At 44.3% G+C, this 21,483-nt stretch overlaps 2 protein-coding genes across 2 annotated transcripts in view; both read right to left on the bottom strand.

Moving 5' to 3' along the window:
- Nucleotides 1-1,153, bottom strand: part of PHKA2 (phosphorylase kinase regulatory subunit alpha 2) — a 92,916-nt gene extending 91,763 nt beyond the window's left edge. Inside the window, 1 exon segment of the mRNA XM_033202000.1 lies at nt 954-1,153. Within this exon segment, the coding sequence (XP_033057891.1) occupies nt 954-1,031 (78 nt within the window). The 5' untranslated portion in view covers nt 1,032-1,153.
- A 7,111-nt stretch (nt 1,154-8,264) lies between these two features.
- The window catches only part of ADGRG2 (adhesion G protein-coupled receptor G2), a 97,403-nt gene continuing 84,184 nt past the window's right edge, over nt 8,265-21,483 (bottom strand). Inside the window, 7 exon segments of the mRNA XM_033202001.1 lie at nt 8,265-8,449; nt 12,307-12,459; nt 13,463-13,564; nt 17,013-17,296; nt 18,193-18,235; nt 18,238-18,291; nt 21,128-21,396. Of these exon segments, the coding sequence (XP_033057892.1) occupies nt 8,265-8,449; nt 12,307-12,459; nt 13,463-13,564; nt 17,013-17,296; nt 18,193-18,235; nt 18,238-18,291; nt 21,128-21,396 (1,090 nt within the window).

Here is a 21,483-nt window from a genome sequence, read left to right as displayed (position 1 = left end):
CATTTATTCTTTGTAACCCCAGCACTTTGTAGAGTGCCTTGCGTATAACAGATACACCACAAATATTTCCTGAGGAAACAAGGCTAAGAAATTAGCTAAGAAGGGAAAACGGTCAGTGCCTTGGAAATGACCATGGCTCCCAACTTGCAGGTCAGGACTCTAACCGCTGAATGCCACTGCCTTCGTTGACTTTGAAGGCCCTATAAATAGTTGCTGTTGATTGAGGGCAAGAAACATAGCTGCTGTCTTCACTAGGAATAAAAATAGTTCAGTGGTCTTACACTGATGGACCCACATATAATTTTGGCCCAGGAATACAAAGCACAGCAGGCAGAGTCACACCTCGGACCACATGGGCAGTGTCATAGGACCCTGTGAGTTTGGGAGCCTTTGGGTCTGACCTGCTACATGCAGTGACCTTTCTGGCCTCCACAATTTTCTCATCTGTAAAACAGCAACCAAAGTAGCCCCAAAGGGCCTTCCAGGTGGGTCTCCACCAAGGCAGCTCATGGGAGGGACAGTAGCTGTCTCCCCACACTGCAGAGTCCTGCGTCAACTTCAGGAGCTTCTTCACTCCTGTCTACTGTTCTCATTCAGTGTAGTCTGTCCAACCGCCCCCCCCAACCCCCACACCTATTTTCTCGTCCAAAAAAAGCAAAGTCAATGCAAAAACAGGCAGTTTGGACCCCGGGCACGGAGGAGGCTCATTCTCATCCTGAACAATGGCCAAAGAATTCTGTGAAAAGTAGCCGTAGCAACAGTTAGGTCCCCCGAATCTTAAGGAGCACGGCGTGGTAACGGGGTGGTAATCACTAGCTAGCAAGGACTAGATTCAAATAGCAAACTCTTAATTGCAAGGTCTCGGGTCACAAGAGGGCCAGAGGCCTGGGAAGGAGAATGAGTGACACAAGAGGGCAGTTTCACGCGTTCCCTGTGGGGCGGTCCCTCCTTACCTGGTAACACAGGATGGTTTGCTGCACCAGCCGCGCGTACCCGTCCAAGCGGACCCCGGAATTGCTCCTGCTCCGCATCTCCCAGACGCTCCCGGGCCGTAGTGCCCGATTTGCCGCGTGGGCGCGGGACGTCAGGGCTGAGGCCTCCAAGCGGGTCTGGTTCCCGGACACTCACAGCCTTAGACAGTTCTCAGGATGGGACCTGGCTGGAGGAGGTCGAGACTTTTCTAAACGCTAGCCCCTAAGTCCGGTCGGAAAGCAAGTCAACCAGAGCTTCGCGCGGTGGGGAGGCGCGGAGGCGGGGACGGGGGCTGGAGCGACGAAGGCCCCGCCTCGGCCAGGCCTGCTGGGCTCCCGACGCTCGAGGGAGCAGCGGGAAACCGGGTTTCGGGCGTGGGGCGAGGACGCCCCTGCCAAGCCCCTTTTACGTCCCGGCGGTCGCGAGGAGGTCCCTCGGGCGGGAAGAAGACGCCCGCCCACCCCAGCCGCCGGGTAGCCCGCCCAGGCCGCGCTCAGCCCCGCCCCTGGCTCCGCCCCCGCCGCGGAGCGGAACCCTCCAAGTAGTGGCCTGAGGGGGAAGGAAAAGGGGGCGGCCCGGGAGAGCGCTGCGAAATCAGCAACGGGCGGGAACCAGGTTGCCTCCCTGAGTCCCTTCTCTCCCCGGCCGGCTGCCAACCACAGCCTAGGCCAGAGAAACAAGCCCTTCCGTCGCGGCCACCTGGGCGCCTTGGACCCGCCCTCCGGACCCGCCCCCGCCCCCGCCCCCGCCCCCGCCACGGAGTGGAACCTTTGGAGCCCTGAGGGGCACAGGTAAGGAGGTGGCCCCGCCCCGCGCCCTGGAACGACCCCCACGGCCCCGCCCACATCCCCGGCCCCGCCTCCGCCGCAGAGCGGAACCCTCAGAGTCGCGGCCTCGGGGGGGGGACGAAAAAGGAGGCTGCCCGCGGGAGTCTGGGGGAACCCGGCTCCGGGCGGGGAACGAGTTGGCTTCCCTGCGTGGTAGTGAGGAGCCCCCCCGAGACGGGTGCCAATCCCACCCGAGGCCGGAGAAAGAGGGCCGCCCACCGCGGCCGCCTGGGCACCCCTCTGAGGGTCAAGATTGTAGTCCCGCCCCGGTCCCGTCTCCGCCGCCTAGCGGAACTGGAGTAGCGGGACCCAGCCCGGAAGAAAAAGGGGGAAGGCCCGGAGAGGTGCCCCAGCGACACCTCTGGCGCCTGTGACCCCTCCCCTAGCCACCTGGGCGCCGCTTCCCCGGGCAGGTTCGCAGTTCATCTCCCACAGGTCTACAGCTTGAAACTTGGCATTCGTTATAATGTTTCGTGGCTGCTGATAACCCACAGTTCACAATCTTCGACCTGGTATTCATTATCCACCAATATCTGGCCCACATAGGAATTCACTGGACAGCTAGACTACTGTAATCATTGTTTCCGCACGCTCTTTGCCAGTCTCCATGCATTTACTCTATGCTTGACCCCTTCGGCTCTTCCTCCTCCTCCTTGACTAACTGAAGCCTATCTTTCCCTTAACGGCCAGCTCAGCTCGTCTATTAGCCTTCCCCATTTTCTGAATTTCTATAGCCATTTGTTTAGTAAGAGCTTAGGACTTAGAGTCAATTCAATTTGAGTTCAAATGTCAGTTCTGCCATTTACAAGTGGTATGACCTTTTGCATCCCGTTTTACATGTTTGAACTTCAGTGTTCTCATCTGTAAAACGGGGATAATCATAGCACCTACCTCACAGGATGACTTAAGATCAGGAGGATGAATATAAAGCATTTAGCACAAGCCTGGCTAGTAGAAAAATACTTAATAAATCATAACTAATTTCGTTGTCACTTGGCCACAATGTATTGCCTCCTGTTGTTATTTATGTTTTCACGTGTGGATGAGGCATATTTTCCTAATTGGAATGTACGTTATTCATTGAAACAGTCTTTTGGTGTCTCCTACCATGCCTGGTACAGTGTTGAGCGTATAGTTGGAGCTCAATTAATGTTGCTCGCATGAGTAAATGAAATCAGTCCTGCTTAGCTGCATTCCCTTATGTTTGGTCCTTGACCAAGTTTATGTTACATATTCCAGAACATAAATCTATGGCTTTACTCTGTCACTCAACTAAAGCGCCAAACCCCTCATCAGCTCACGTATTACTTCATATAATACTTTGTTTTCTTAATATTGGCTCTTGAATTATGCAGCGATCCATGTGATGTGCCTCCATGAAGAATTTGCTGTGGTCTAGGAGTGAATAAAACTAGACATTGTTATCATCACTAAATGTTTTGGAGTCTGAATATGTACTCTTGCTAGAATTTTCATGTATTTATCTGCATCTAAAAGCTGGGATCATTGCTTCTTTTCATTGTGGCTTTTGTTTCCATTGGGTCCTTCTTTTTTTTTGAGACGGAGTCTCGCTCTGTCGCCCAGGCTGGAGTGCAGTGGCCGGATCTCAGCTCACTGCAAGCTCCGCCTCCCGGGTTTACGCCATTCTCCTGCCTCAGCCTCCCAAGTAGCTGGCACTACAGGCACCAGCCACCTCGCCCGGCTAGCTTTTTGTATTTTTTAGTAGAGACGGGGTTTCACCGTGTTAGCCAGGATGGTCTCGAACTCCTGACCTCGTGATCCGCCCGTCTTGGCCTCCCAAAGGGCTGGGATTACAGGCTTGAGCCACCGCGCCCGGCCCATTGGGTCCTTCTTTAGGAGTTGATTTTGCAGCCACACGGGAAGTAACTGATCTTTGCTCCTTATCTGGCATTTCCACCTAGTATAGAAATATTTCCAGTTTCTTGACTTCATTCTTTGCTAATTCTGCTATATACACATGCACCCCTTTTGGTGTATAGGCAGTCTACATGCTTAGGCTTTGGTCTATACGATTGCATAGCAACATCTAAGCTATGTTCTTCAATAAGCTCAAAATTCTGGGATAAAACCAAGAAGGAAGGCTACTCCGTTTTAGCTTTTAAATTTCGAAGCACATTTTAGTGATTCATTTTGGACCAGTAAGCTGTGCTATATAATAATCAGTTTCATATTTTAGTATCCTCATATCCCTGAGGTACAAAACCTCCATATCTTGGTCCCCATATCCATAAAGCCATTCTCTGGTTATCACTCAATAGACATTTGTCTGCAAGTCATTTCTCAAATATTTGTCAAGAATCAGATATAGTATAATGATAGGGAATGTTATTGTTTCTGAAGCTGATTCGTGATCTCCATAAAGATGAAAACCCAGAACTGGACCCTGGGGTAGCACCATGTATCATTTTTCTGACCCCAACCAGAGGATCTGCCATCATCCTGCCACAGAGGCTTCAGCCCAGTTAGTTTCTAGAGAGCCCCGTGTTAACATCCAAGGTGGAAACCAATAAATATTTCTCTTGTAGGGTTCAGGTCTTTGGCTCTAAAGAAAATCACTCCATCTTTGACCCAAAGGGTCAATTCTGAATGAGTTTGTTGAAAATGACCAATTCACCAAATTTAGTTATTTATATGATAATTTAGTTGACTGGAAATCATTTTTTCATTACATTTTAAAGAATGTTGAATTTGTCTCTGCTCCAGCTTCCTGTAGTTCGTTTGAGACTGACAGATAAAGAGAGGAAACACCAGGGAACGTAAGATTTCTTTACAGTGAGGAATATATTTAAAAGAATATATTCTAAAAGAACATATATTCCATTTTTGCCTGCTCTGACTTCTTGATGCTGTACCTGGAGATTAACATGAAAAGAAAAAAGTATATACTGGCCAGGCGCGGAGGCTCACACCTGTAACCCCAGCACTTTTGGAGGCTGAGGCTGGTGGATCACTTGAGGTCAGGAGTTCAAGACCAGCCTGGCCAATATGGTGAAACCCTATCTCTACAAAAAATACAAAAATTAGCCGGGCATGGTGGCAGGCGCCTGTAATTCCAGCTACTCGAGTGGCTGAGGCAGGAGAATTGCTTGAACCCAGGAAGTGGAGGGTGCAGTGAGCCAAGATTGTACCATTGCACTCCAGCCTAGGTGACAGAGCAAGACTCTGTCTCAAAAAAAAAAAAAAAAAGTATATACTGATAAGAATTCCTCAAATTGAAGATTATGTTCTTCTTATGCCTACCCAGTCTTTCCTTTTTCCTGTCCTTTGGACTCCAACTAGAACAGCAAGGAGCAGAGACAAAGACAAACTAAAGAGTCCTTAAAATGCTCTTATGGAGACAAAATGACACCAAACAAGTCCACTCTGTGAATTGGCTATGCAGTAAATTAGATCGTCCTCTAAATGGCCTTCGACAAACTGACTGACTCCTAGCTGACCTCGTTAGACACACTCAGTATCCCAAGTTAAGCTGTTTCACCGTTTTTTGTTTATTTTAAAGACACGAGGTCTTTCTATGTTGTCCAGGATAGACTCAAACTCCCTGGCTCAAGTGATCCTCCTGCCTCGGCCTCCCAAGTAGCTGGGACTACAGGTGCTTGCCTGTCTTGCTTCACCATTTTCTGTAAGAACGATCATGATGCTGCTCACTGAAGTCAGCAGACTTTGTGGGGTTAATGACTGCCGTGTGTTTTGAGGAAAAAACAAACAAAACAAAACAAAACAAAAAACCAAAACTACTCCAATATTTTGAGGAAATACTTCTTTAAATACTGGCCTCTGCCCTGACACTCCTTGCCTCCTAATATTGGCACCACCTCTGTTTCCTTACAATAGTGTCTCAGATCGTGGGATCAATCTTAAACACAAAGGAAGATGCTACTCAGAAACACTCTCTGTCCTGCCGTATGTCTGTCTAAAGTAAGAAAAATAGATGAGAGAATTCAGCCTAAGGACCACAGCAGAGACACAATAGGAAAAATAAGGGGGTGGGACCTAAAGGATACTGGACATTGTGCATCCTTTTATGTATCTTTTGGTTATATAATCTGTTTTGGGGGATTGATTTCTGAGAGCTCACCCCTCCCCCAATCTAGAAGATCTCACATCTTCCTTATGAATTTAGTACTCGGCATCTTTGTGGGAGCTGAGGACCTCGGAAGAAGAGATTGCTCAGAGACCCTGGCAAGGGTGAGGTCAGCTTCCCATATTTGGGGATCCCACATGCTAACCAGCAATGCAGAAATCCCAAATCCTGTTCTCACTTTTCAGTAGTCCTGTTTGACACTGAAGAAGCAGATACTTGGATGAGATCTGAATTGGGTCTTGTACATTGCCTACTGGCCAAAGTCAATGTGTTGAAGAGATAATCTTGAAAGAGTAATGGGAAAATGGAAAGGAGACCTCAGAAACTGATCTCATGAGACAGAGCAACCCTTGCTCTAATTTAACAGTCACAGGGTACCTGCTGTTTTCCAAAAGATGTTACTGTCATGTTTGTTTTCTTAAGAGATGGTGTCTCGCTCTGCCACCTAAGCTGGAGTGCAATGGCACAATCGTGGTTCACTGCAGGCCCATACTTCCAGGCTCAAGCAATCCTCCATCCTCAGTCTCCTGAGTAGCTAGGAGTACAGGCACACAACACTGTGCCTAACTAATTTTTAATTTTTTGTAGAGACAGGGGTCTCCCTGTGCTGCCCAGGCTGGTCTCAAACTCCTGTGCTCAAGCAATCCACCTGCCTCAGCCTCCCAAAGTGCTGGGATTACAGGCGTGAGCCACCATGCCCACCCAATTGTGTTTGTCTTAATCAGCATGTCCTACCACTTCCGTGCCAGGCCGCCAGGGAAAGAGACTGCAGATGTTTTTTCTTTGTGAAAATTACCAAACTTAAAGATCTTAACTGCAAATTTATTTCATTGATTTTAACATTTTTGATTTTAACATTTAAATACAAGACAAATAAATCAGAGAAGAAATATTGCAAAGACAAGTCAGCACTCACAGAAATGTGTATTATTACTATGGTTAGTCTGAGATCCAACATTCACTTGAAATATATGCAAAAGAACCTTAGTGAAAGACTTAACTAAAAGGGTTTTGAAATGTTCCTAATAAGGATGTACTTGAGGCATTGCTCAAGCAGATGTAGGTGGGAAGCAAGACAGACCCTGTATATAACTAGGAGCAATCAAGGCTCGATACATGTAGCAACAATAGCAGTGCAGGACAGTTCCCTGTTCCCAATAGCTGCTCCCCTTGTCACTATGCATTCTTCAAGACACATTTGAAAAACAATTACAGCTCTGGCTGGGTCAGAGTGTACCAGTCATAACAATCAACAATGTACCATGCAGTTGCCTTTTAAAGAACAGCAATATGATTTTGTTTTCCATATATATATATATATATACACCTTTTTAAGAGAAGGAATCCTAGTCTACTCTCCTGTTCTGAAAGGCTCTGGGGATTTGAGAAGCAGCAGTGTATGTACGTCATCTATGTTCACAATTTTCCTGACACATGGTCTGGATGACAGTTCATCCCTCTCTGTGGCCAAGGTATAAAGCTAAATATCTTGGTGCAGATTCTATAATCTGACCACTGGGGATGCGGTCAGGGGATGGGTATTCGTATTGGATGCTGTGTTTGGCTGTACAGGTCGTACACCCAAGAGGGTGAGTGGGGCTAAAACATGGTCTCCACTCTGTTTGCCAAACCATGAGCCCATAGGGCTATGTCTGCCCAGTGGGGGCATCTTTTTCTAACTTGCTCAAAGGCACTGTATGAGCTAACTGTGGCACTGTCTGCTTACATTTTCCCAGTCTGGCTGGGATCATTATTTCTTGATTTCACTGAGGTTTCTGTATTTCACATCCCATACCATCTCCAAAAGGAGCTTTAGAATTCGTGGAATGAGCAAGGATTTTCTGAATTATCACATGAGACAAAACAACCACGATTCTACAAAGGAATACATTTACACAGTAGAAAATAAATAGAAAAAAATGTAGAAGTAAGATTTTTGACACATGGGTCACTAGAATTTAGCTTATATACAACAAAGGCATGCACAACTAAACTCACCAACAGGCTGCAGTCAACAGTTGCTTTGTATGATGTTATCAGAGATAATTTAGCCTCTTTAAAAGGTGGCTGAAAGTTCACTACCTTTTTTTGTTTTCTTTATAGGAGTCATTCTTAATGTATTGCTTAAAACCAGCCTTCTTATAAAATGAAAGATAAGAAACCAAATCAGAAATGTCTAAAAACCATGGTGTAATGTCTTGGTTTCTTCTTGTAATAATAATCATTGCCCTTAATTAGCTTATGCTTCTCCAGATGTTGCCAAGAACAAAATGAGTTGATTTTCATACATCTCACATTGTGTAAAAGGTAAAATTGGACATTTCACACTGTCAAGCATCATGCTTTGATTTTACAAGAAATCACATTTGTTCAATAAAGTGTAAGCTTCCCCGCTTTGAAGTCCTTCTGAGAGCCATACGACCTTTCCCATTGCAGGAATCTTCCTTCTCATTAAACATGTGCTGTTTTCCAGTGAAATCGTGAAGGCACACATCTCCATTCTGAACACTAAAAGAAACCCCATTCCTCTCTGTAGAGGCATTTCCTGTGTAAGGAAACACAAAGTTGGTGGCATGAAGTATCCACAGAAAGCATTAAAAAGCAAACAAACTTAGGCATCTCTTTATTCTTAAAGCTGTATTTGTAAAATATGTTTTTAAAACATTTGTTATATATGTTCATATTTTATTTATTTTTCATTCCTTCCCTAAGGCCACTCAAAGTAAGCATACCAAATTGGAGATTGCTTCAGAAACCAGTTGTCTATGGCAGTTTTTTTTGTTTGGTTTTTAATGAAACAGTCAAAATCTGAAGCAAGGTAATATATTAATAAAAGGCCCACTTCCTAACTCTGGTTGGATATATTTTGACTTCAAGTAGCAGCGTATGTATAATATAAGCTAAGGTAATACTTTGGTCTCCCAAAAGGTTAATGTTAACAGAGATCCCCATATGTACCCTTAGGAAGTTCTTGGTTCCCTAGGTTCCTATAAAATGAAACTGTACCAGAGCAACCAGCTACAACAGTCATGGCAAGAAGAAATCATCTCTCTTGTAGACTAAACCAGCTCCTCTGACTAAATCAGGACAGGACCAATTCCCAAGAGGAAACTACCAATTACAACTTCAGAGTCCAGGCCAGGGAGCAGCTGGGCATTCAAGGGTAACTTGGTTTGGATGTGGGCCTTCCCCACCCCAAGCAGGCCCTGAGTTGTAGGGGAGCCCAGGTGCTGGCCTCCTCTAGTTACTTGGCACCATCCTTCTGATCATTAGACCATTGGGAGACTATTTAGAAAGCTGAATAATAAGCCCATCTGTTAGTTCATGACATGATTATGATAACAATGATCATAACAGTACTGGGACACTTTATTATTTCATTTAGAGCCCTGCACGGTGGGTACTACTATTATCCCCATTTTGCAGATGAGGAGTGAAGGTTTCAGAAATTAAGTGCTCTCCCCAAGGTTACACAGCTCAGAAGTAATGGCGCTGACATGTGATGTTGCTTCCAAACTGTGATCCTTGTGGTCCTGGGTACCAAATGAGATGGCTGCTGGTACCCCACCCTCTAAGGCAGCTCAGAACTGAACTATGTAATATTCATGCAAACTAGGTGATGAATATGGTTAACACAGCTCCATCTGTGACACAGATCAAATAGGGCATGTGACTGAGGCAGCTGTTTGGATTTAGGCATTTCAGCTTGAGGACATTTTGGTGCAAGAACAATTTGGCCTGGCATAATAAACAAATCATTAAACTTCTAGCTTGGTTTTTTTTTTGAGATGGAGTCTCATTTGGTGGCCCATGCTGGAGTGCAGTGGTGTGATCTCAGCTCATTGCAACCTCTGCCTCCTGGGTACAAACGATTCTCCTGCCTCAGCCTCCTGAGTAGCTGGGACTACTCAGGACTACCCACGTCTGGTTGCTTTTCATATTTTTTATTAGAGACAGAGTTTTTCCATGTTGGCCAGGCTGGTCTTGAACTCCTGACCTTAGGTGATCCTCCCACCTTGGCCTCCCAAAGTGCTGGGATTACAGGCATGAGCCACTGTGCCCAGCCCTAGCTTTCTTTTTTGAAATTGCCAATTCCATTCCTCATCTATCCCAGATGCTGGGGCGAGGACTGAGGAGTCAGGGATGTTTATCTGACATGCATATTATGTGATATTAAACACTGAGTCATTTTGGCAGCCTTAAAAAGTACCCCCACCCTCACCGTCAAGCATCAAAAGTAGCTGTGTCTAATCAGCTGTGTTAAAACAACTGGGGTAAAATGTGCTGTTTCCATCCAATCTGATTTCCCAAAGGATGGCAATATATTGATAGAGCCAGGCAGGTGAGGCTTCATCTCTGAACTCTTTCGAGAGTATGGAAAAATCTGGTTTATGGATTCAGAGCCCCAAACACAGTTGTGATTCTAAGGGTTCTTGATGACCCAGCTCGCTCCTTTGATGTCTCTCCTTTCAATTTGCTTTCTCACACTAACGTACTAACAGCTGTGCTCCCCACTGCCTCGCCTCTGTTTACCTACATTGAATCATTCCTGATAGAGCTATTTGGTGTAGAGCCCAGAGCTTGCTTTCTGGTATCGACAGTAAAGAGCTAAGGCTATACAGCAGTTATTTCTCATCTTTTACAACAGTGATTCTCAACTGGGGGCAATCTTGCTCCCTTCTTCCCCCTGCTCCCCTGGGACAGTTGGCAGTGTCTGGGGACATTTTGGGTTGTCATAACTGGGGGCAGGGTGCTACTGGCTCTAGTTGATAGGGTCCAGGGATCCTGCTAAATGTCCTGCAATTCCACAAAAAAGAATTATCCAGCCCCAAAATGTCAGTTGTGCTTGAAGTTGAGAAACCTTGATTTTGAGGCATTCTATGGTATTTTAAAAGCCTAAACAGGCCGGACATAGTGACTCCCATCTGTAATTCCAGCACTTTGGGAGGCTGAGGTGGGAGGATCACTTGAGCTCAGGAGTTTGATACCAACCTGGACAACACAGCAAGACGGCATCTTAAAAAAAAAAAAAAAAAAATTAGCCAGGTGGCATGCTCCTATAGTCCCAGCTACTCCGGTGGCTGAGATGGGAGGATCACTTGAGCCTGGGAGGTCGAGGCTGCAGTAAGCTGTGATCACACCACTGCACTCCAGCCTGGGCAATAGGAGACCTTGTCTTAAAAAAAAGAAAAAGAAAGAAAAAAAAGTCTAGACAAACCAGCAGGACCACCCATCTTCAGGAAATTGGAAAACTGTTTGGTAGATGTATGAACCTTCTCACAAATTTATTTGAATTAGTCATGAAAAGAACTAACATCCTAAAACAATGAATACAGGCAAATTCTCCATGGAAGGAGAAACTATACCAGCAGAGCTTATGTTTTTATAAGAATGCAAAAGATATATTAAGAAGCAAGAGAAGGTAAAAATAGACAAGGTAAGCTTTTATGAGTAATGAACAGCCTGGTCTTATGAAAGAAAGAAAATGTAACAGAAGTTTTAGCTAGAAATGTCAGAATTAATGAGTAAAGGAGGCACGGCAGCAATAATCTGTTCGGATATTGGTCACATATATGGTCACCAATACTGGTCACAAGTCATCTTCTAGTATTTGACATATTCATGGGAATTTGGGTGCTGTCACAAGATAGCCACATTGTGGGAAAGAATTAACAACATGAAAAGCAAAAAATAGGAAGGTGTAAAAGCGTCGGCTGGGCGCAGTGGCTCATGCCTGTAATCTCAGCACTTTGGGAGGCCGAGGTGGGCAAATCACTTGAGGTCAGGAGTTCGAGACTAGCCTGGCCAACATGGTGAAACCCTGTCTCTACTAAAAATACAAAAATGAGCTGGGCATGGTGGCGGTTGCCTGTAGGTCACCTGTAATTCCAGCTACTTGGGAGGCTGAGGCAGAATTGCTGGAACCCAGGAGATGGAGGTTGCAGTGAGCTGAGATTGCACCATTGCACTCCGGCCTGGGTGACAAGAGTGAGACTCCATCTCAAAAAAAAAAAAAGGGTTGAACATGTATATGATGATAGATGTAATAAAAATTGTTATCATCTTATCAGCTATTTTAGGTGCTGCTCTCACAGAAATAGCACAATACTGAAGTCTTTGGACAACAGTTAAATGAGGATTTAAAATGTTAAAATTTTTAGGTCATCATCAATTCCCACTATGAAAAACCAAATCTTAAAAAAAGATCGTTGTTCCAATATTTGCTCTATAATAAATCAATTTGGATTAATTTTCTCTTCTGTAAGGGAACCACATTTTGATCCACTAGTCATATATGTATTGATAGTTACTCGCTTTGCTTAGCCAAAATGCCAATAAAGGATAAAACTACTTTAAAAAATAAACACTAGCTTGAGAAATACTATATTGAGACATACATACCATTCCTGCTTGCGTGTACTGAGCAATCATTATTCACTAGCAGTGTGGTGGAGTTAGTGGAGTTACTGTTTGACTGTAAGGAATTTGAAGAGCTGGACACTCCTTGGTTTACAGTCTGCTTCTTTAAACCATTAGTAGCAGTTTTACTCCAGTCTACAGCAGAATAAGCATTACAGAAAAACAGGGCAGTATGTTGAAGCTCAAACGCAAGAGACAGATCACAGTGTAACAAGTCCTAAGCAACTGATTCCTCACTTCAGGATCTTATGGAGAAGTCACCTTCCACCAGTTGGTGTGATAACATGTATTTTCATTTGGATTATTTACATTTGTCCTTCAAATGACTGCGTGGTTAAAAGTAACCTATATTCTCCTAGAACTAAAGGCCAAGCTAATTTGATTATGTCTATAAATATCCACAGAATTAGGTAGTGATTCAGAGCTTCACACTGTCTTAACAAGAACACAAATAGTCTGTGTTGTAATGACTAATTGTTCTTCAATCCATGAAAATGACTGAATTATATGTACTGCCATTTTCTGAATAGACTCCCATGTCCCCCAGATACTGCAAAGGTGGTATTCATGCAAAAGGAATGTAACTTTCCAAACAGTACTTCATTTTTCTCATTTTCTTAAAAAAAAAAAAAATGAGCTATTTGCTCTACTACCCAACTGGGTATGTGTGAAAATCACTTCAAAATAAACAAATGTATGTTACAACCAAATGTATGCTAAAGCTTATACACAAAGTCTGGCTTACTAACAAATAAAGTAACTGACAACCAGGACCTGTGGAGAAAGGATTGAGTTGAGATTTTAAAAATTACCAAGGTAAATATTAAAAATTACTTTGGGAAATGAAAAGCATGATCTCAATAGAAAATCAATTCTAAAAATTTTACTGTTGTTCATCAAAGAGGCAGCCAGGCCATTAATTTTATTGCTCAAAAAATTCCCAGATATGAGTAATTATTTTTTAATTCACTAGATTTTTTTTTTTCTCCCTAATGTTCACAATCAATATTTTCTGTTGAGCAGATTCCAGATTTGCTGGAATTCACTGATTTCTAGATTGGATTTGCTTTGGATCTTAATTTATACAATCTTTTCCTTGAGATTTAAGAGGAAGAGAAAAAGTGAGGTAAATCTTTACCAGAATTTTCAGCCAGCCGTAACTTTCCACAACAAAGATATCGCCTCCATTGCTTCCTGACATTTTCTTTGGCCACACAGTAAAAGATGAATATGAAAAATCCTAAGGAGGGAAAAAAACCCACAATGAATTCCAAGCTAATAGCTGAATGTCATAAGCTCACTTTGCACAAAAGATATTAATAATTATTTTGGCAGCTGTGGGCAACATGAAATTGTGCAAATTGAATAAAAAGTCCGGAGTCCTAGGAAAGCTTGCTGTCAAAAGGCATCGGGGAATGCCTCTAGAAAATCTTTGTAAGATTAAGATTATTTATATGATAAAAGGAATCATAACTTTGCATTTCCCCAATTAAATTCACGGTCTCTTCCCACATCCTGTCCTCGGCCTTCTGTATCTTGGAATGACAAGCCATCTACCCAGGATCTCAGCTTGGACCTAGGCTCCTGCCTCTCCCTCCCTCCCTATTTAGAATCTGTTTTGAAGCTCTGTCAAATGCCATCTTCTCCACACATCTTTCCCTTCCCGCTCTCCTCCTCTCCAGCCCACTGCCATGTCCTTTGCTCGAATCTCTCTCTCCCCCTCAAACCCAGGAGTTCAGCGATGTACTCACCTTCCTGCCTGCCTCCTCCTGACCTGCTCCAGGTGCTGGCATGGAGAACAAGCTGAAGACCTGAAGGGGCCCTGGGGCTCCACCTGTCACCCACTCGGGTGCCCAGTCAAGGCAGGCCAGGGCTCCCCAGCCAGTCACATCGCTGCCACTCCCCAAGGCTTTTATCAATAAATATTTGCTGAGTGAATGGATGAATTCTGGGTTCTCTGCCTTTTACTTAAAAACCCCCAATCTATTCACTTTAAAACCTTCATTTGGCCGGGCACGGTGGCTCAAGCCTGTAATCCCAGCACTTTGGGAGGCCGAGACGGGCGGATCACGAGGTCAGGAGATCGAGACCATCCTGGCTAACACGGTGAAACCCCGTCTCTACTAAAAAATACAAAAACTAGCCGGGCGAGGTGGCTGGCGCCTGTAGTCCCAGCTACTCGGGAGGCTGAGGCAGGAGAATGGCGTAAAAACCCGGGAGGCGGAGCTTGCAGTGAGCTGAGATCCGGCCACTGCACTCCAGTCCGGGCGACAGAGCGAGACTCCGCCTCAAAAAAAAAAAAAAAAAAAAAACCTTCATTTAAAAATACCAGGGGCCAGGTGTGGTGGCTCACGCCTGTAATCTCAGCACTTTGGGAGGCTGAGGTGGGAGGATCATTTGAACCCAGGAGGCGGAGGTTGCAGTGAGCCGAGATCGCGCCACTGCACTCCAGCCTGGGTGACAGAGCGAGACTCCATCTCAAAAAACAAACAAACAAAACAGTTTTGCTTCTAGTAGGGTATATGTGCCCACGTCAAGACCATGTCTGAATATTACACAGCTTCATTCATTTGCCACCCTGGGAGTCGACCGTTGGTTGCATTAGGAGAGAAACAGCATGTATGAGAGACCACAATCAGAACCTATATATATATTCAACCACCCCAAAAGCCCTGTGCATTAGGGTTAGTTTCCTTGTATAGATGAAGCAATACATTCATTCCTTTTATCCATTCATATTCTAATGAGAAGATCATCTGGGGAAATGAAGAAAAAGGCAGATTCAATTTCCACATTAAACGTGAGGGTGGGTACCTTGCTTTCTTTCATGTCAATGATTAGTGTGATGTGGGCATATATATATATATATATTTTTTTTTTTTTTGAGAGAAGTCTTGCTCTTGTCCCCTAGGTTTGAGTGCAATGGCTTTATCTCAGCTCACTGTAACCTCAGCCTCCTGGGTTCAAACAATTCTCCTGCCTGTGCCTCCCAAGTAGCTGGGATTAAGGCGCCTGCCACCACGCCCGGCTAATTTTTGTATTTTTTAGTAGAGACGGGGTTTCACCATGTTGGCCAGGCTGGTCTCGAACTCCTGACCTCAGATGATCTGCCCGCCTCGGCCTCCCAAAGTGCTGGGATTACAGGCGTAAGCCACTGCACCCGGTCTATATTTTTTTCTTTTAAAGTATCTATTACTTTTAGTATGCCATGGTTGGCAAATAAAACTTTTAAGACCCTTAAAAGAATTTGTTCATGTTTTTGGTTTTGTATGCAATACCATGTGGTATAACACCTGGATATACCAGTTGAGGAGCTGCTATATTATAAGTAAAAATTAATAACCATATATAACCAAACAATCATCTCTGCTGGCTTCCTCCAAATTTAAATAAGAACCAACAACCAAATTCGGCATTTGAATTTAACCTCAGGTTGGGATTTCTCTGAAAACCAACAAGATGATCTGTTGCCTGACAGAACTAGAGAAGGACAATATGGGAGCAAAAGCAACAGGAAAGATGAACAAAAGCCAATGAGAAGGCAATTAAAAGGCATCCCCCAAAGAGGATTCAGAATAAAAGGAAACTAAGGGACAGTGAATTACTGTTATTGTAATGTAAACCTAATAGCCTGCTGGGCTTTTAATGTCAAAGCACTTCCATTAAAAATTAACAGTGGACACGTCTTTCATAATACTGCTCTAAAAGAATCAGTCATTTTCTTTTCTAAAGAGTACAAGTATCAGGGTTCCAAGATGAATTGGCTTCATTAACCAATGGGAAACCTGAAGCAGATGGCGACACACAGAGCCTGCTCTCTTTCCTGCTGAGTGTCCCAGGGCAGCAACTTCTTAGGATTAGCCTTCAAGTAAGACTGCTGCCACTTGGGTCTGTCTGTTGCCTTCCCATTTCTCATTGTCTCCAAATCGCTGACCTAGGAGGTAAGAGCGGTGGGCTCCCTGTACAGACACAGTCATGGAATGTGTGCTTACTGTCTGCATGTTCTACTTGAATACAACAGTTTTTTAAAAAAGAAACCAAGTGAAGGAAGAATAATTGACTTTTTCAAAAAGAATTCCTGGCAGGTTCCCCTCAATGTGGTCTCTCCAAGGAGATAACGATGAATAAGGAGAAAAAAACACCATTTCTTGAATTTAGTAAGCACCTTTCCTCCAAGAATCTCAAAGCACTCCCTCTCAATGATAAATATGTTTTTCAATGAAATATCTTAAGCCACTAAATAAGCTACTTTGCATATACAGGCATACCTCTTGGGGTTTCACAGATAGTGCATTTTTTTTTTTTTTTTACAAATTGAAGGTTGTGGCAGCCCTGCATCCAATCCAGTAAGTCTCTCAAGGCCATTTTTCCAACAGCATGTACTCATCTTGTGTCTCTGTATCAGCAGTTTTTAGCAATAAAATGTTTTTAAGTTAAAGGTATGTACATCTGTTTAGACATCATGCAATTGCACACTTAATAGACTACAGTCTAGTGTAAACATAACTTTTATATGCACTGGGAAACCAAACAATTTGTGTGACTCACTTTATTGCAATATTTGCTTTATTGTAGTGGTCTAGAACCAAACCCCCAACATCTCTGAGGCATGCCTGTACTCTTTTAGTAGCTACATTTTTGTATTCAACTGGGATCATTCAGTTTGTATTTGATGCTGTAAAGCTTACCTTGTAAAGTATTAAAGATGGCAAACAGATACATGAAGGTCACGTTAACTGGTCCCCAGGCAAAGAAGGCAAAACCCCAAGTTATTCCCAGTAAAAATGTAAGGCCAGCGATACTCCTGAGGTCTTGAATACTGGTTTTTCGCTGGGCTCCCAGTTGCTTCTTCTTTTTAATTCGACAGAGCTGAACCAGGACCACAATGAACATGCTGACGTTCAGCAAAAATATCACACAGAAATATCCCACCACCGTAATGTAGAATACTGCATTGTTGTTGATCCAGCAGCTGGAGTTGGTTGGGGGGAAAACATATTACAGTGATGAACTAGAGTTCAAAATGATACAATGAGTCTCTAACATTTTTTTTTTTTTTTTTTTTTTTTTTTTTTTTTGAGACGGAGTCTCGCTCTGTCGCCCAGGCTGGAGTGCAGTGGCCGGATCTCAGCTCACTGCAAGCTCCGCCTCCCGGGTTCACGCCATTCTCCTGCCTCAGCCTCCCGGGTAGCTGGGACTACAGGCGCCGCCACCTCGCCCGGCTAGTTTTTTGTATTTTTTAGTAGAGACGGGGTTTCACCGTGTTAGCCAGGATGGTCTCGATCTCCTGACCTCGTGATCCACCCGTCTCGGCCTCCCAAAGTGCTGGGATTACAGGCTTGAGCCACCGCGCCCGGCCGAGTCTCTAACATTTTACTGAAACATTTTCTACCAGTACAAGAGAAAAAAATGATAAAACTGCTATTCTCTACAATCATTTGTAGCTCTAGGGAAAAGAATCTTAAGAGTTTATTTGAGGACACTTGGTGATTTAAAGTACTTTAAAAATAGACCTTTTTTTAAACATTCAGGATTTTGCCCCTGTAAATCCTAGCAACTCTGTTCCATGAGTCTTTATTAATATAATTGGAATGTCATTTTATCAGAGGCTAATGAAAATATTTTCAAAATAGTTCCTCCTAATTCATTTTTCTTTTCAGAATAGCTCCTCCTAATTCATCGCTTGAAGAGTAGCATGGCATTTCCAGCTAGCTTCTCTCATTACACAGGACTGTGAAGGCTGTTGTGAATATTGCTGGGTTTTATTAGGATGACAGCAGGAGTCAATATGCTGATTAGATCCTCGTTTTCTAGGAGCATTCCGTTTTCCAGTTCACTTAGCATTCCCTTAGGGGGCTTTGTACTCACAAGTCATCCGGTGAGCCATTGGGGAATTTCCCATAGGATCCAAGCCATAGTTATCTGGGGATATAGTCAGGATGATGGTCACAACCACAGCTGGTACCCCTGGAAGATGGGAAACATTTGTCACACCTTTTTTTTTTTTTTTTTTTGAGACGGAGTCTCGCTCTGTCACTCAGGCTAGAGTGCAGTGGCGCGATCTCGGCTCACTGCAACCTCCGCCTTCTGGGTTCAAGCGATTCTCCGCCTCAGCCTCCCTAGTAGCTGGGATTACAGGCGCGTGCCACCATGCCTGGCTAATTTTTTTTTTTATTTTTCGTAGAGATGGGGTTTCACCATGTTAGCCAAGATGGTCTCGATCTCCCGACCTCGTGATCCGCCGTCTTGGCCTCCCAAAGTGCTGGGATTACAGGTGTGAGCCACCGCGCCCAGCTGGTCACACCTAGTTCTAATAACGAAAGTGGGTGACAAGACTAGAGATCACATCCTATTTACATCTTGTAGCAGAGACTGGCTAGCCGTTCACCAGGCTGGTTTCTTTTCCTCTTTGGCACATGACTGGATGCCCCCAGCCTCCCAGGCAGCTGGGTGTGTGTGGCCACATGGCTCACTTTGGGCCCATGGGATACGGGCACAAGTGATTTGCTCCACTTCCAGGCCTGTCCCATAGAAGCCTCCTGTGAGACCCTCTACTTTCTCTTTGCCTGCAAACTTAGGGCAACCTTGAGGCGGAGTCTTCATGAGCTTGGATCTCTGAATAACTGCAAGACCAGGGGCTCCTCTGCCCCTGCTAACTAGACTGTAGGTGAGTGAGAAATGATCTTCTACTGAGATTTCAACGTTAATCTGTTACAGCCACCAGTGTTGCCTTTAACTTTTTTTTTTTTTTTTTTTTCCTGCTCTGTCACCCAGGCTAGAGTGCAGTGGCACAATCTCAGCTCACTGCAACCTCCGCCTCCCGGGTTCAAGTGATTCTTGTGCCTCAGCCTCTCAAGTAGCTGGGATTATAGGCGTGCGCCACCACACCTGGCTAATTTTTGTATTTTTAGTAGAGACAGGGTTTCGCTATGTTGGCCAGGCTGGTCTCAAACTCCTGACCTCAGGTGATCTGCCCACCTTGGCCTCCCAAAGTGCTGGGATTACAGGCATGAGCCACTGCACCCAGCGTTGTGCCTTTAACTTATACATGTCTGGAATGTACATTTAAGAGTCAGCAACTCCTGGTAAATCTTTCATTATGAAACCAAAAGTCCTCAATTTGAGGACTTTGAGACCCAGTGAAGGATGGAGGGTTCTGTTCTGGCTGATCCAGGGGGTGGTGACTGCTACTATGCTGGCTCTCTCGAAAGCCCACGGACACTTCCCTTCAGAGAAGGTACCATGAGAGGGGTCCCCCAAGTTTAAAATGGCTTTTGGTGGGGAAAGAATCCTATTCACCACTGCACACCATCACCCGCCAGCCAACCAGCAGACGTCCCATCTCAAGGCCCTGGTAAAGAACAAACAATTCCTTGTCACAGACCAGTTGCAGTGCCTGGTAATATCAAATCTAATAGTTCATTTAATGCCTTTGCGCTTGAACCTTCTGGTGACCCTGACATATGATAATTTTCTAAGTGAGACAGTTTGTTAAAAATAAAATATTGGGGGTGGAGGACCTTGTACTTAACAAAGGAATCTGACTTTCAGCCTTCTCTAAAGAAGACAGAATCCTTGCCCAGTATCTGGAGCGGTGACTTATGTTTCTGGGACAAGCAGGGAAAGGGTGTTGTTCTGTTGTTCTTCACAAAGACATAATGCCATAAGATGCAAGGCAGAGTGGCAAGGGTGGTGGCGTGCTTGCAATCTTGATGTGTAGGAATATTTAGCCTGAAAATAGAGGGAGTCTGGTAGGGGGTGATGGCAGAAGGCCGCATATAGGGAGACAGAGCCAGGCTTGCTGTTTTCTAGCTTTGTGAATTGGGGGGAAATCACATCATCACTTGGAGCCAGTTTCTTCACCTACATTTGGAATGACTGTGTGGCTCACCTCACTGGCTTATTTTGCATGGGGTCACTTGTGTGCAAATACGTTGAAAAATAGGGGATTATACATACTGTTATATATTACTTATAGATTATCTAAAGGACTTTCTGGCAGAAGAGGTATCAACTTATTGTTTTCTGCCTGAGAGACCAAAACCAGACCACTGGTAAGTGCCACCAGGGAGCTGAATGAACTTAATGGAAAATCAGAACTGTAGAGCTTTATAAAATAGTTATTGGCTGCCTTGTAAGGTAATGAGATCCCCAGTAATAGAAGTATTCAAGCAGAAGTTAGATTATCTTTAGTTAAGGATAAGTCAGGTGGAGTTGAGGGTTGAAGAGGCTTCTACATTGGATGGGAAATTGAATGAAGAGATCTTCAAGATCTTTGGGGAGTCTAAGGCCTTGTGACCTACCACCAATAGGCTGCACAATCGGAAATGTCATGCCCATGTAGCAGTGAAGTTACAATGGGTTTTATACATACATTCTCTCACTCTGCCCTCCTGAGCATACTGGCATACATGTCTGATATCTGGGAGGTACAAAGTAGAATGAGGCTGGCTGGGAGCTCAGGGACTGAGATTTTGGGCTCTTTACCACCAAGCTAATGTTTTCAATATATTGAGCACTTTCTGGCACCTTCTGTGCCAGCCCCAAATTCTAGATACAAAGAGGATTCATGGTTCAGCCTTGAGGAATTTCATATTCATAACAAATCCAGAGGAAATATACAGGTGTCCTAGAAGGAGACTTAACAAAGTTGCTCTTCGGGCAGTGCACATGTAAGAGTATAAAGCTGTTTTAGAAATTTGCTGAATGTGATCTACTTCATCATTTCCTCCTGCTCAAAAATCAAAACACTGGAGAAAAAGCAGAGGAAGTCCAGGCAACATACAGGCAAGCTTATACATACCCCAACCGACAATGCAGAATTTAAGGATGTATTTTCGGATGTAAGTATTAAATACTTTGACAAGGGCCAGGTACATATGGAATGCTTCTAGGCCCATCCATGTGAATGAGACCAAGAGAAAATAATGAAGAAATACAGCCACTGAAATGCAGACGCCTTGCATCTTATACAGAGCAATCCACGAGTCCAGGAGGAAGACCAGGTTCAGCAGAAGCACAGCAGCACACAGCTGGATGAGGATTTTGGAAGGATAATCCCTCCGGATCTTTCTAAAAGGAAAGGATGAGAACAAGAATTAGCCTTCTACTCTGCCAACCCCCCATCTTTTTTTTTTGGTTTAAGATAAGCTCTGGCTC

Source organism: Trachypithecus francoisi, unplaced genomic scaffold, assembly GCF_009764315.1.
Source record: "Trachypithecus francoisi isolate TF-2019V2 unplaced genomic scaffold, Tfra_2.0 Lachesis_group6, whole genome shotgun sequence".
Taxonomy (NCBI): domain Eukaryota; kingdom Metazoa; phylum Chordata; class Mammalia; order Primates; family Cercopithecidae; genus Trachypithecus; species Trachypithecus francoisi.
This window is presented reverse-complemented; position numbering and strand designations above follow the sequence as displayed.